The sequence below is a fragment of the Ctenocephalides felis genome, unplaced genomic scaffold (genome assembly GCF_003426905.1).
Source record: "Ctenocephalides felis isolate EL2017-DRISC unplaced genomic scaffold, ASM342690v1 CF-g0.4_SCAFFOLD_01604, whole genome shotgun sequence".
In the NCBI taxonomy this organism is placed as follows: domain Eukaryota; kingdom Metazoa; phylum Arthropoda; class Insecta; order Siphonaptera; family Pulicidae; genus Ctenocephalides; species Ctenocephalides felis.
Window position 1 is genome coordinate 50,057,480 of NW_020537758.1, and position 15,421 is coordinate 50,072,900.

General features: G+C 30.0%; 1 protein-coding gene across 1 annotated transcript in view; it reads right to left on the reverse strand.

Annotated features, from left to right (window-relative positions):
• Positions 1 to 2,954: 2,954 nt before the first annotated feature.
• LOC113373922 (fibrillin-2-like) overlaps positions 2,955 to 15,421 on the reverse strand; it is a 78,606-nt gene continuing 66,139 nt past the window's right edge. The window contains exons 7-11 of the mRNA XM_026614188.1: positions 12,346 to 12,468; positions 7,483 to 7,606; positions 4,854 to 7,296; positions 4,700 to 4,780; positions 2,955 to 3,091 (exon numbers count right to left, since the gene is read on the reverse strand). Of these exons, the coding sequence (XP_026469973.1) occupies positions 2,955 to 3,091; positions 4,700 to 4,780; positions 4,854 to 7,296; positions 7,483 to 7,606; positions 12,346 to 12,468 (2,908 nt within the window). The remainder of the gene's footprint in view (positions 3,092 to 4,699; positions 4,781 to 4,853; positions 7,297 to 7,482; positions 7,607 to 12,345; positions 12,469 to 15,421) is intronic.

Here is a 15,421-nt window from a genome sequence, read left to right on the forward strand (position 1 = left end):
CGTAAATAGTCAACAAAGAGAAGGACGACAAAGATTGTCGAAATGGATGACTTGTGCGAGGAAAGAAAATATATGGTATAAAAATATATAATTGTAAGCCGAGGCTCAAGACAAGGAACTATTGTATTTTTTTTTCTTTTTTATATATTTGCACCTATTTCTTAATGATACATCAGCAAATTCTTAGGCAGTACTTGTAATGTCTAAATCGGATGCTAATCCATTGATCGGGAGTGCGAGTATATGATGGTATCCTGTTTTGCTGTTATGTATCCGAAAGTGGTCGTTTTCGCTTCGGTCGTTCATTCATGACAGCCTTTAGAAGGTGTTTAATGCATTGATTTTTGGGTGGTCTACGATTCTCTTTTTATAATTGTTGCTATATATCTGGAATTCCACATATACTGTATTGAAATTTAGATCTTTATGTATAGTTCAATTCATATATTGGGGCATTTACTATTTCTTTCAAAAGTTTACTTTGGAATCTTTGGATAATTGTGATATTTGATATATTAGATGTATCCCATAATTGGATTGCGCGAAAACAGAAGATTGGGAGGTAAAGTAAATGATACAAAATAAATAAAAACTCATACTATGAACCTACTTTTGGAAAGAGTAATACAAGAAATATAATTTCATGTATTACCACAATACAAGAAATATAATTTCATGCGTTTTAATAAAATCTCCTGGTTGATATTTTATTGCACAAATGTTATAAATTTCTTGGAACGAAGCCCAGGAATTGTTTTTTTTTTACATTTAGCCACATACATAATATACAATACATAGCTAGTATATATATTATATTAATCACTTACATCTTAATTTTACTATCATCAACAAACCTAATTATGTAAGGGTAACAATTCAAATTTTGCAATGATGTCAAATTGAAGGGTTTGATCAGTGTTTTTATAGAGTGCAGTTTCTCTAACAATTTAGCCCTGCTTACCTCAAATATACTACATTCTAGTATGATGTGTTCAGATGTCCCAGGAATTGTTGAAACACAAATTACTTAATGTATTATGGAAGACTAAAATTAAAATAAGTATTATCTTTTAATTTCCCATGGGTTAGGTTGTATTATAATAATCGTTCAAGAATCAAAAATGGATTTTTTGCATATCTTCGCGTTTTGAAGGTTTCTGAACATTTTGGTATACCTTAGAAAAAATGGATGTGTGTGTATGTATGGATACAATTACGATAATACAATTTGAATGATTCAAAAATATCTCTCCTTGTTACGGCGGAATGGTCGTTTTTTGGAATTTTTTTTTATTACAAAATTAGATTAAAATTTTTTTTTTAATATCAAAAATAATTTGGATTTTAAATTTGAAGTTCACATATACTAAAACTAAATAATTTTAACTTTGTTATTTAGTTAACATAATTCTCATAAATATTAGACAATGTCCTTCATTTTAAATCCGATTGATTAAGTTTTATTTATTTACTTTTTATTTAATTATATTAACGTCATCGTATGATCTATAACCTATAAGGCATACGAGCCTTTATTTTACAATTTAATACATAATATAAAACTAATTACTGTAAATAACATAAATTAAAAAACGTAAGTTACGTTACGTAACAATAACTATAATAATGATCAAGACATATATGATGAATTGTAAATTTTAACTTTGTAAGTTTTGCATTTTTCAATGATGACTTATTGAAATATATTTATTTGCACTTAAGAAATTAATTTTGCACTTTTTTCTTTCAAAAGACATGATTAAAAAATGCAGAATTACTACTTTATATTTTCATATAAATTTATTATACAAGATTAAATATATGTAAAAAGCAACTTTCTCCTTGTTCTATGTTTTAAATATTATGATAGGGCCTCCCCTTGTGTACAAATAGTGGTTTCGCCCTGCTAATACTTTTATCAAATTCCAGAGTATAAGAATCTGAATAATTGTAAAATTCATGCAAATCCTTCATATAAATTTTAAATATTTCGACATGGCTTCTTTTAAGGAGCAAATATTGGTGTTACAAAAGTGTGATTGATTGTTAAATTCAGACAATTGTTCTAGGTAAATTTATATGCCCTCCTCTTATCATAAATAATAGAATTGCCCACCTAATTTGTCAAATAAGCTTGGTCCTAACATATCTGCAAGTGCTGCTGCTTGCCGAAGACGTGCACAATCTTGCGCAAATCCCTCAATAGACTCGTGTAGAAATATAAGTATATTAATAATACAATTAAATACAATTATTATATTAATTAAAAACGAAAACATGGTGGTAAATTCAATTTTGTAATAAAATTATTGCAAATTATAGACTAATATGGACATTTTTGCAAATAAAGGAACCTTTAATGTAAATAGGATTTTATGAATGGTTTCATTTATGGGCATTTAGTATTATCTTTGCTTCTCTATATACAAATAATATATTAGATAAAAAAAATTAACTAATTTATTTATTTTCAGGATATGGATGTTATGATCCAGAACAAGTGAACAAGGGACACTAAAGTAGTGATATTGAATAAATATAATTGGACTTTTGAGTCGTTTTGTGGACTAAAAAGTGTTTTATTTGTGTTAAGTATTCTGCCAAATTTTGCAACTATGTTTGGCCAGGAAGACCACGAATTTTATTGAGGTTCTAATTTTGCTAGATGTTTGGCCAGGAAGACCACGCATTTTATTGAGGTTCTAATTTTGCTAGATGTTTGGAAATACAGATCAGAAGGACAGATTTAGATGGAAATTTGCGTTGAAAAAGATCTCTTAGTTGACGTTAGTAATTAGTGTTGAAGAGTGTTTTTAAAAAGACAAATATTTGCTTGTGATCAAACAATTTGCCTGGTTCGACTCGTAGTGATTGTTTTTCTCGATTTTTAAGCTATTTTTAAATTCGAATTTTTTATCATTTTTTAGTGTTTGTCTAGTGTTTTATAAAGGCCTTTATAGTTCATATTCTAGTGCTGTGATAGTGTATTGTTCCTGGTTCCTGGTTCCTGGTTCCTGGTTCCGGGTTCCTGATTTCTGGTCAGCTCTCTTCTGGAAATCACGAGGTAATGCACAGATTTTATAGCACATATCTATATTTCATAATATATTGAATAAAAAATGCTTCAATTTGTTTGTTTTAGACAACAAATTGGTAATCGGGATGTTCCAGAAGAATCGGTGATTTTGCACAAAGGTCAGTGCATTTTCATTCCTAAGCATTATTTCTAAGGGTGCGGTCACACGTCTCGTTGTGCGTTCACAAAAAACAGTAAACTAGGTTATAGTTAGGAAGTTGTAAAATAATTATATAAATAACTACTTATATAATTAATATTTTTTGAGTGAGGGCAAAATTGTGACCGTACCTCTTACTAATCCACAATTTTTTTTCAGCCTAAAAGACTTTTTAAAATAAAAGTGAGTGTAGTAGATAATAAAATTCGCGTAAATTAATTAGTTATTGAAACAAAAGTGTTAATTAAATAAATTTTGCATAACTTCGCGTAAAACAAAGTGTGTTTGAGTGAACAATTTGACTCTGTGCAATTTTGCGAAGAAATGCTGACATCTATGCAGCCTGAGGTAAGATCTAGTATATGTTTTAAATATAAGTACAAATTTTGTTTATATTTCTGTGGATTCCGTACCAATGTTTATCTTTAAGACTACAACGCGGCGCTTACGCACTCCGATATTTCGTCTCTATGCAGCGCGATTGCTTTGAAATAAGTTCACATTTTCAAAGAAAAAAATAATAAAATTTATAAAAAATAAAATTATTTAAAACAGTGAAAGTTTCAAAAATATTAAATTTTTCAAAAATATAATTTTTTCAAAGTTTTCCAAAAGTTCTAAGTTTTTTTTAAATACTTTCATTTTCGCTATGGGAAGTTTCAGCAATTAGCCTTGACACAATGCCGTGCACAACTAGTTCAAATTGGTTGTGATACATACTGTACTGCAAGTAACAAAATAAGTCTTCCAAAGCATTCAGAGTTTTTGTAATTATTATGTATTCACTATAATTTGCTCTTTCTTAAAATATTACAATTAGAGTTCTTTATTTTCCTTTTGCAAGTTAAAAGTTTCTATTTTATAGTAGTACTTAAAATATTAGTTTTGATTTATTTTGCAGTTGATAATTAATTTTGTTCAACTAGATATTATTAGATTTATTTATAAAAATTGTCGATTTGTGCATTTTAGGCACAAACAAAAAGTTTTTTTCATGTTATAAAATATTAATAACTTTATTGGTAGTCATTATTTACAACTTATACTATAATATCAAAATAGTTTAATGAAAAGTTATTCAGTTTAGTATAAAACTATAATTACAATTTACCTATTTACGTAGCTATAGCATAATGATTGTAAAATGAAGGCTGCTCTTAAAAACATTTAATGATTTATGATATATAAATCTAATTTACTTGCTTAAGCGTCAGATCATAATTGTCATAATACAATAACGTTTTAAATTATTTGTGAATGGCTTGAACATGATTTTAAAATGAAGTTAAGAATAATAATACTCATTATACGTTTAGTTTTTTGAATAAATATGAAAACTATTCTATAGATCAGGAGGAGATCAGCTTCTTTAATCTGAAATAAATTCGAATGTTTAAAAATATACTAAAAAATGATTATATATTTAAAATAATCAATTTCATACCTTACATCAACTCAAATACTATTTAATGAACCATTGTCATGTCCATCATTATCATATTCAAAGCATTCGTCGTCAAACTGAGAATTAATAATAATTGGATCTGCAAAATAGACAAATGAAGAAGCTTTTATAAGAAAATAACAAAATGAAATGCTTCAAATATGCATTCTTACTTAGCGATTGTCGTGAGATACTGTTATCTATCCTGTAATGATTTGATCTAGATCTGAAAAATATTACAGCTCCAGTTATCAAAATCAGAATTGTTAACGCCAGCGCACATAACGCTATTATCCAAGGAAGATGCAGTGGTCCAGCCATCATAACGTATGGGTTTGTATCATTGTTACTGATTCCATGAGCATGTATTAGTTGACAGGAATTATTATCTGTTTTTAAGTATCCTTCATAACAGTCGCAAATTCCAGGATTGACGCAAACTCCATTTATACATTCAGGACTGCATTCTGGAATACAAGTGATCTCTTTATATGAAAAAGTAAATCCTTCGTCACAAGTGCAACTTTCAGGTTCTGTACAAGTGCCATTGCCACAAGACTTGCTACAAACAGGTGTACATGATATTGTACTATCATCATCGAATATGTATCCCTCTAAACATGTGCATATTTCGGGTGAAGTGCAGTCAGCGTTAATACAACCTTGTGTGCACATAGGAGCACATATATTTGTGGAATTTTCTACAAATTCGTAACCACTAATACAAACACAAGTGTCAGGTGCTATGCAGAAACCATTAATGCAGTTTTCTGTACATTTTGGTTTACAGACACTGGTACTTCCTTCGGCAAACATGAAACCTGACAAGCAAGTGCAAAAATCAGGAGCTGTACAAGTTGCATTAATGCATTGGTTTTTACAAACTGGTTGACAAGTTTGAGAATCATCCAAAATACTAAAGCCCTTCTCGCAAGTGCATTGGTTAGGAGCAGTGCACTTCGAATTAACGCAAGGTGTTATACATTCAGGTTCGCAAATACTTGTGCTGTTATCGGAAAATTTATATCCTACATTACATTGACAAGTATCAGGTGCCACACATTTTCCATTCACACATTCGTTAAGACATATTGGAATGCATGTGGTTTTCGAAGCTGCTTCAAAAACATACCCCGTGTTACATGTACACTGATTAGGAGATGTGCATAATCCGTTAGTGCAAGGACTTTCGCAAATTGGTTCACAGATATTCCAACTTGTGTTTAAATGCATGTAGCCGTCTAAGCAATTGCAATAATTTGGTTCGGTACATTTGGAATTTATGCAATTCAGTGTACATACTGGATTACATGTAAAATTAGAGCCAACCTCTAAATCATAGTTCTCGAAGCATTTACATTGATTCGGAGATATGCAAAAACCGTTTTCACATAATGGTTCACATACAGGTTCACAGATGTGTTTACTATTTGCTCTAAAACTATATCCATCGTTGCAACTACATATGTCTGGAGCTGTACATTTACCATTTTCGCAGGGAAGTGAACAAATGGGTTGACATATAGATGTATTGTTTAACTCATAACCGGCAAAACATTCGCATGTATTTGGTCCAATGCACAATCCATTTTCACAAGGTGGATCACATTTGGGAACACAGTATGATATGTTATGCCCTTGTTGATATCCTTCATTACATGAACAAGTTTCAGGAGCTACACAATGCCCTTCTACACCCTCACAGCCAATACAGATAGGATCACATATGTATTGAGATGTTTTATTATACCCTTCATTGCAAGTACATGTTTCTGGAGAGGAACACTGCCCATTGGCACATTGTGAACTACATTTGGGAACACAAATATTAGAACTATTGTCATGTTTCACAAATCCATCACGGCACGTGCATGTTTCTGGCGCAGAACACACACCGTTTACACATTCGGAGGAACAAATAGGTGAACACACATTATTTTCAGAAGAGCGATTGTACCCTGGAAAGCACACACATTCATTTGGATTCACACAAACTCCATTTTGGCAAGAAGGAGAACATACAGGACTGCAAGCATTGGAGGAATTAGTTTCCAATGCGTATCCAGTGAAACATTTGCAAACATTTGGCTCTATGCAAATTCCATTTTCGCATGATGGTGAACAAATCGGATAGCATATATGGCTACTACTTTCTCCGATTCCGTACCCTTCGTTGCAAGTGCAAGAATCTGGAGCAGTACATTTTCCGTTTTGGCATTCGATAGTACAAATTGGTTCGCAAATTTCGGTACTATTTCCAGATAATTGATATCCTGGATTACAAGTGCATTGATTAGGTGCAGTGCATTTACCGTTCATGCAACTAGTTCGACATATTGGCTCGCATTTTGATAGATCTCCATCGGAGTGTTGATAACCTTCATTGCATGAACAAACTTCCGGATCCGTGCAAATGCCAAATTCTGGTGAGCACGATTCACAATGTGGGCTGCACGCAAAAGGTGTAGATTTCTCATAACCATGCTTGCACGTGCACAAATTGGGTTCCGTACAAGTACTGTTCACACATTCCTTGTTACATACCGGAAAACATTCGCCTTCAATTTCTTTGTAGCCAACGCAACATTTTTCGATTTTTATTTGTTCGATGTAATTCTGAAAACAGATATTATCAAATAAATATCCCTTACACTAACATTGGATAACAATTTAGAATAGTCTGAACTAAATTTGAAAATATTTTCACAGAATTTAGATTATTTAGATAAAATGGAAAAATATGCACTCAGAAATAAGCCAATATAATTATTTTCAAGCAATTTTTAATGTTTTTACGATTACCTCTATTCTAAATTTTGTCGCTTGTTTACTTCTGTATCTTGTACAAGTAAATATTCCTCTACATCGCACTTTATACGGCTCTCTATATACATGTTGATATGGAACTCTTCTAGTTACATTTCTCCTAAAAATTTTATATAAAAAAATTATAAATTATTCACAACGTCATATTAACTGTTGCAATTTTTATAACTTGATCTTATTATTGAGCTTAGAACAGACTAATTTATATCTTAACACAATGTATTATATACGAATTGAAGTGTTAGAATATTTTGTGTTCAATTTGTATTCTTCATTTCGTATTAATTATATTATTTTGAACTATATTATCCTTTCTCTTAATAACTGCTCTTTTTTGCACTTTTTGCTCCATATCTTTAAAACGGCTGGACCTGTCTTAGCCACAAAATTCTGCATGTCTTCCTGTCAATAGGCATCGAATGTTTTTTAATAATTCAAATTGGTTGATCAGTGCTGACGAAAACGTGGATGCCAATTTGTATCTACAAACACACACACCTACATACAACATACATACAAACTAATGTTTGCCAAAAAGGTTCAGAAACCACTAAAACGTTAATATATGTAAAATTTTCTTTTTTGGTTTTTGGACGATTACTATAACATACTCTACGGGAAGTTAATAGAGGTATAGTATTAATTTTTTTCAGTTAGAAAATAGTACTATCTTATTCATTTTAATTTTATCGATTGAATTATTAAATAATTAAATAGTAATGACTAAATAGTAACAGCCATATTTTGTATGATGATGCTAATGAAACAGCTTTTGATACATCGTAAGTAAACATTGAAAATATATTACTTTATTTCTCAAGATTTAATTAAATCTTTTTTTATATAACAAAAACATTTAGTATTTTTTAAAGGGTTTTTTGAGTTTTATTACAATTTATTTATTACAATATTTTATGCTAATGTTTGATCAATTTGTTCAATCTTTACAAATCTGTGTTTAGTGAATATCTTTTATACATGATATTGGAATTTAAATATTCTCTTAACTTACTTACTTAAATATTAAGGATTAAGATTTTATTACTAACTTATTAACTTTCTGTAGGGTAAATTATACCAATCAAAAAAAATCGAAAATAAAAATGTTTACATATCTTTACATTTCAGAAGTTTCTAAATATTTTGGTATACCCTAGGAAAAATAGAAGTATGTGTTTGAAATTTTTGTCGACGATTTCGGGAACACGGTTCAGCCGATTTGAATGATTCAAAAAACATTCAATTTCTATTCATAAGGAGACGTGCTGATTGATTTTTGGACAAGACAGGTTTAGCCGTTTCGTAAATACTGGGCAAAAGTGCCGAAAACGGTAACTCAGTTTCCAAGAGAACGGAGCGTCCAATTTTAATAATCCATAAAACATTTTATTTTTATTAACAAAATGAAGAACTAAGTACATTTTTGGAAGGCAGAGTTAGCAGTTTCAAAGATCGAGTAAAAGAAGTAAAAAAATGCCATTTGGCGGTCAAAAATGATCGTTAGACATGCACATCAAATTATCAGACATTTTATAGAGATTTTGATAAATATAAATTTTTTAACATGTCTATGGGTTCCGTAATATTGTTTGTCCTTTGTGTCTATGCAACTAAATGAGTGCGATTGCTTTAAATAAAAGTTCAAAAATTCCAAAATATTTCAAAATATTGGATTTTTTTTAAAAAAAAGTTTTTTTTTCAAAAATTTAAAAATTCTCAAAAATATTTTTTTTTCAAAGTATAAAAAAAATTTAATCTTTAAAAAAATTTTTTTGGTCCGGGTATTCACCACTAGTTTTTCATTAAATAACTACTACTTATTACGACTTATGTGAAAAAATAAGAACAAAAACAAATGTTAACCACTATTAGGCAGAAAATTATTTAACAACTTTGTCCTTGTGTGTATGCTACAAATTTCTATCTACTTACGGTTCGTATGTCGTACACCATTTTCCTTCCACGGGGTAAACAAAATAAACACTAATCACAACGGTGGCCCAGAATAAAACCCGAATTGGGGTCATATTGAATTTCATAGATCACTTTGTTGTGTACACAATGTATTTAACTGGACAGACATCACGAATGAAATGAATTTATCAGAACTTCGAACGGAAACCGTTTGCTCCGATTAAAACTCGGCGCCTTATCTCGTTCCGCATAAATCATATGTTAAGTTAAGCAGATGCGTACAATGACTACTGTAATGTAGAATTTGCAACTTTATTTAATATTATTATATATGCATATTAAATGTTCAATATAATCCTGAGTCCTGACGTGAAATTACTCGAATAATTATTTGGACATTTAGAAGCTGAATGCGCTACATCATTCCTTACTTTAAAACTTGCAATTTATTGTTAGATTTGCATTGAAGTTAAATTTAAATTCATTAACTTCCCTTAGGGTAAGTTATTGTAATCGTCCAAAAATCGAAATAGAAAATTTAAAGGTTTCTGAACATTTTGGCATCTACGTTTTCGAGCGCACGGATCAATCGATTTGAATGGTTCAAAAAACATTTAAATTCTATTAATAGGGAGACGTGCTGATTAGTTTTTGGTAAAGACAAGTCCAGCCATTTTGGAGATACGGAGCTAAATGTGCAAAAAATGACAGTTTTTTTAGAACTAAGCATTTGATTTGAATGATTTAAAAAACAGTATTCTTGTGTTTACGAAAGAATTGCTACTGTTTTTTTTATTTCAAAATTTATTTTTTTTCCAAAAATTTTGTTTTGTTTTTTTTTCTATTCAATTTTTCAATTCTGGCTAAAGTTCTAAAGTTTCTCTTCACTTATATGCATAGGGCCGGCCGTGGTCCCGTGGTAAGAACGTGGGCTAGCAAATCCTAGTCCCGGGTTCGAATCCAACCTCGGTCGGTTCGGTATCAAAGCAGCTTGATACCAAATTTTCACTTGAAATCATAGATTTCAAATATGATTTCAAATGAAAATGGCCTTTCGTGGGCATAGCTGTAGTGGCAACATGCCACTTGGAAGTAAAAAGTCATCACTATTACAACAATTGTAATAATTCAGCACATAGAGATGGGACAACTGTTTGGGTTGCCATCTATAATAATTGTAAGATAATTGATCACAACAGCTCATAGAACTTATAAGTTCTGATCGCTGTTAAAGAATTTTTTAAAAAAAAAAACTTATATGCATTAAATAAATAATTTTAACTTTGCAATTCAATTTATACAATTCTTATAAATATTAGACTATATCTTTCATTTTAAATCCGAGTTTTGTTTATTTACTTTTCTGTAATACATATATAGACGCCGTCGTCCAACTCATAAACTTTTATATTTTATATTGTGTCTATAAAATAAGACTAATTAAGGTTACAACATTTATAATAATTTATTTGAAAACATTTAATTTTTTTTTTAATTTTTCGTTACCGTACGGAAAGTTCCAGCAATTTACCTTAAGGCACGATGCCATACCTCACTAATTTCTAATTAAGATTAACACTTTTCGAATTTTGTTTGTCTCATCTGATAAAACGCAGTTGGTCAATGATGGAATATGCATCTGATATCTAATGTACTAGTTTATAAAGCCAATAAATCATATATAAAAAAAAATGACCAACACTTTCGAATTAGTTGATTTTTCTACGAATATATTTTTATTTTTATTATATATGATTTTGCTACAAAATTAAACATACATACATTTGTTCACAAATAATACACATGATTAATTATTCTTAAGCAATTTAGAATTCAGTAATATCGTGTTTTTGAGTCTGACTAAAACATTCCTCAACGAAGGGCAACCCTTATCGTCGAAACGTCTAGATTCTCTATTGAAGATAGATGTAAAATAATAAATGTAATGAAAGTATGCAAAATTCCATGTCATCTTCAATGGATTGGATATACATTTTCTCAGTAATTCAATAAAGAGTTCGAATATTGCTGGAAATCATCTTTCAGTACTCTTCAAAATTTATTTCAAAAGTTATTACTGGTGATTTCAGAGTTACGTGCAAATCTTATAACTATTAGATTATTGTACTTTGTAATTATATAATATAAAAAAAATATATATACATTGTTGACGACGTTGATTTTATGAGGAAACGTATGGGATGACAAATATCATTTAAAATCTTTACATTTATCTCTTTTTACTTGATGTAATTTCCCCCAAGAATTTTTTCATGCATTTCAAGATAAAAATCAACTACTTTTAAAACGCTCACACATATACATAATAATGTTAGATATTTATTGAGAGATGAACAAGTTTCCAGACAGATTGTTGTTTTCCTGGATCAATATACCAATAATATGCTGTATCCTATAACATCATTATTGTTTTTTTTATGTTTGATTGATTGAATTTTGAAGGACCAATTTGTTGTAAAATAAAATGATTATAGCTTTATGTATTTATTTTATAATAATTACAAATTATAATTGTATTTACAATAATTTCAGTGTGTTTTCAATATTGATTTGTATTGATTGATTTTTTATATGATTTTGGATTGATGATTTTTTGTATGTATCAATATATCGGCTACTTCGATTTGGCGCGAACAATTATTATGCGAGTTATGCATGACTATACGACTATACAAAAATATATTAAAACACCAAAATTATTAAAATTATATTTTATTAATTATAATAACTTGTTTTTTATAACCAAAAACGAAAATAAAATCTACAGTAAATTAAACAGTTTTTCTAAACTACTACATTAATATATATTCAACTATATTTAAAATAAAACATAAAAAATATCTCAAAAATGCCACTTAGCTTATCTAATATCAAATTGATTTGCTTTATTATTTTGTTTATGGCCTTCTAATGCAAACCTGACTTCCCTTTACACTGCGATCTTTTACGAAACCGACGTTGCAGATGCAGAAGTTCGGTCCAGAACATACTCCATTTGGACAACCATTAGGACAATGGCCAATGCATCTGCAAAATTGAAAATAACAATTACCAAAATATTCTTAAACTTGAAATAAAACCAATTAGTTAAAGTCGAAAATTACAAATTAAGTGACACAATATACGGATCTATGTTTTTAAATACATTTTGTTTATTTTTTCGATAAATTACTTTTTTATTATTATTATACAATAACATTTATCTTAATCATTGATAGAGATTTGTAAAATTAATTTTCTCTCAACCTGGCCCTGGTAGTGTTTGGCGGAGTTTTATGCAAGTGAAAGCACAGATCAACCGACTTGAGAGCCGAAAAAACATTCGATTCCTATTGATGGGGAGACATGCTGAATAGTTCTTGGCATAGGCAGGTTCATCCGTTTCGAAAATACGTGGAGAGCCGTTTTGAATTTTTGGAGAACGGAGCGTCCGATTTGAATGACTCAATAAATAATTATGTATCATGAATTGACGAAATGAACAACTAATAAAATTTTTGTCTAGGTCCAGAATTTGCAATTTCGTAAATCTAATAAAGAAAGAAGAAAAGGCTAAAAAAATCTAATAAAGAAAGAAAGAAAAAAATCAAAAATGATTATTAAGAATATGCACATAAAACTATTAGATATTTTATAGAGATTTCATGATTGAGTACAAATTTTGTTACTATATCTATGGGCTGCGTACCAAGATTTATAATGTTTAACCGTTAGACTGCTTACGAGCTTCTATATTCAAAATTTAAAAAAATGTTAAATTCCAAATAGATTTAGAAAAGTTTTATTTTTTTTTCAAATTTCTCTAATCTAATTTATAGTTTTCAAAAAATTTTAATGCTTTTGAAAATTTTAAATTACGATACGGTAAGTTACAGCAATTTACCTCAAGGCACAATGCCAAAAAGCAGTAGTTTTGTCTTTGTTGATGTAAATAGATATAGAATATAATTTGTTGTAAATAGATAAATAATACAAAAGAATATGGAGTACACTAATTTAGTATTTTTATTAGTATTATTTTAGTATATAAATTGCTGTAAATAGATAAATAATACAAAAAAAAGTTGGAATACACTAATTTAGTATTTTTTAACTTCCTGTAGAGCAAGTTATAGTAACCGCAAAAAAATCGAAAATGAAAATTTTTATATATCTTCACGTTTCAAAGGTTTCTGAGTATTTTGGTATACCTTAGAAAAAATTGATGTATGTGTGTGTGTGTGTATGTGTGTAGGTGTGTGTGCGTGTGTGTGTGTGTGTGTGTGTGCGCGCAGATACAAATTTTCGTCGATGATTTCGGGAACACCGATCAACCGGTTTGAATAATTCGAAAAACATTCCATTCGTATTGATAAGGAGACGTGCTGATTAGTTTTTGGCAAAGGCACGTCCAGCCGTTCCGAAGATACGGGGCAAAAGTGCCAAAAATGTTAACTCAGTTTTTAAGAGAACGGAGCGTCCGATTTTAATAATTCAAAAAACAATTTACTTGTATTGACAAGATGAAGAATTGATCAAATTTTCGTGAAGGCAGGTCTAGCGGTTTCGGAAATCTAATAAAAAAAGTAAAAATAAATGCCATTTGGCGGTCAAAAATGATTATTAGACATATGCACATCAAATTATCAGATATTTTATAGAGATTTTAACAATAAGTATAGAATTTTTTTACATTCCTATGGGTTCCGTACCAATGCTTATCCGTTAGACGGCGGCGCGGCACTTTCGCGCTTTGACATTTCGTCTCTATGCAGTTCAAGCAGTACGATTGCTTTGAAAAAAAAAGTTCAGAATTTCATAAATATGTCAAAATGAAGAAAACATTTTTTTTTTTCAAAAAAAAAATTTTTCTTTCAAAAAAATTTTTTTTTTGTCAAATTGATAGTCACAAAAATCTAATTTTTTTTAAGTAAAATTTTTTCAAAAATGTTGATCGTTTTTAAAAAAATAATAATTTTTAGTACGGGAAGTTCCAGCAATTTGCCTTAAGGCACGATGCCATGCGCCCCAATAGTTAGTTATTTATTACCAAAAAGGGTCAACGTTGCTTCCATGGTATTTGTGAGAACCTTTTCTCTACAACGATTTGCGTGCGGGAGACTACGTCACGTCAAATCAACAATGATATTCTCTTCTTTCTCCGAGAGAGACATATCTACAACACATTCGACAATACTACCTGCCCCTGCAAGGTAGTCATTGCCACCTCTGTTTCCCAGGAAGCTCCAGACCCTCTACAAAGACGTGTATCGGATCGGTATATATACTCAAAATAATCGCAGTATTGTGCGGCGAGAGCTAGCAATAAAACACGGAATGCTAACTGGTGGTATATGAAGGCAAAATGTAGGAACTTAAAAAATTTGAAATTTTTAAAAAGTTGGATTTTTTTTTGGAAATTTTGACATTTTTTAAATGATTTGAATAAATTAGATTCTTGAGAATTTTGAAGTTTTTGACAAAATTTTACTTTTTTGAAAATTTGTAATCGATTTTAAAGTAATCGCACTGTGTAGCTGTTTTAGAGATAAAATATAGAAGCGCGTAAGCGCCGCATCGTTGTCTATCAAATAAACATTAGTACAGAACCCATTAAAATATAAACAAAATTTGTACTTATTATTAAAATCTCTATAAAATATCTGATAACTTTATGTGCCAATAGCTTTCTTTTTAAACTTTCCGTAGGGCAAGTTATAGTAATGGGCCAAAAATCGAAAATGAAAATTTTTGCATATCTTCACGTTTCAGGGGTTTCTGAACATTTTGAGAAACCTCAGAAAAAAATGAATGTATGTGTGTATGTTTGGAGACAATTTTTCGTCGATTTCGGGCGCACAGATTATCCGATTTCAATGGTTCAAAAAACATTCGATTCCTAGTGGTGAGGAGACGTGTTGATTAGTTTTTGACGAAGACAGGTGTAGCGGCTTCCGAGATAAATAGTAAAGTGTTAAAATGGCAGTTTTTATGGATCAAC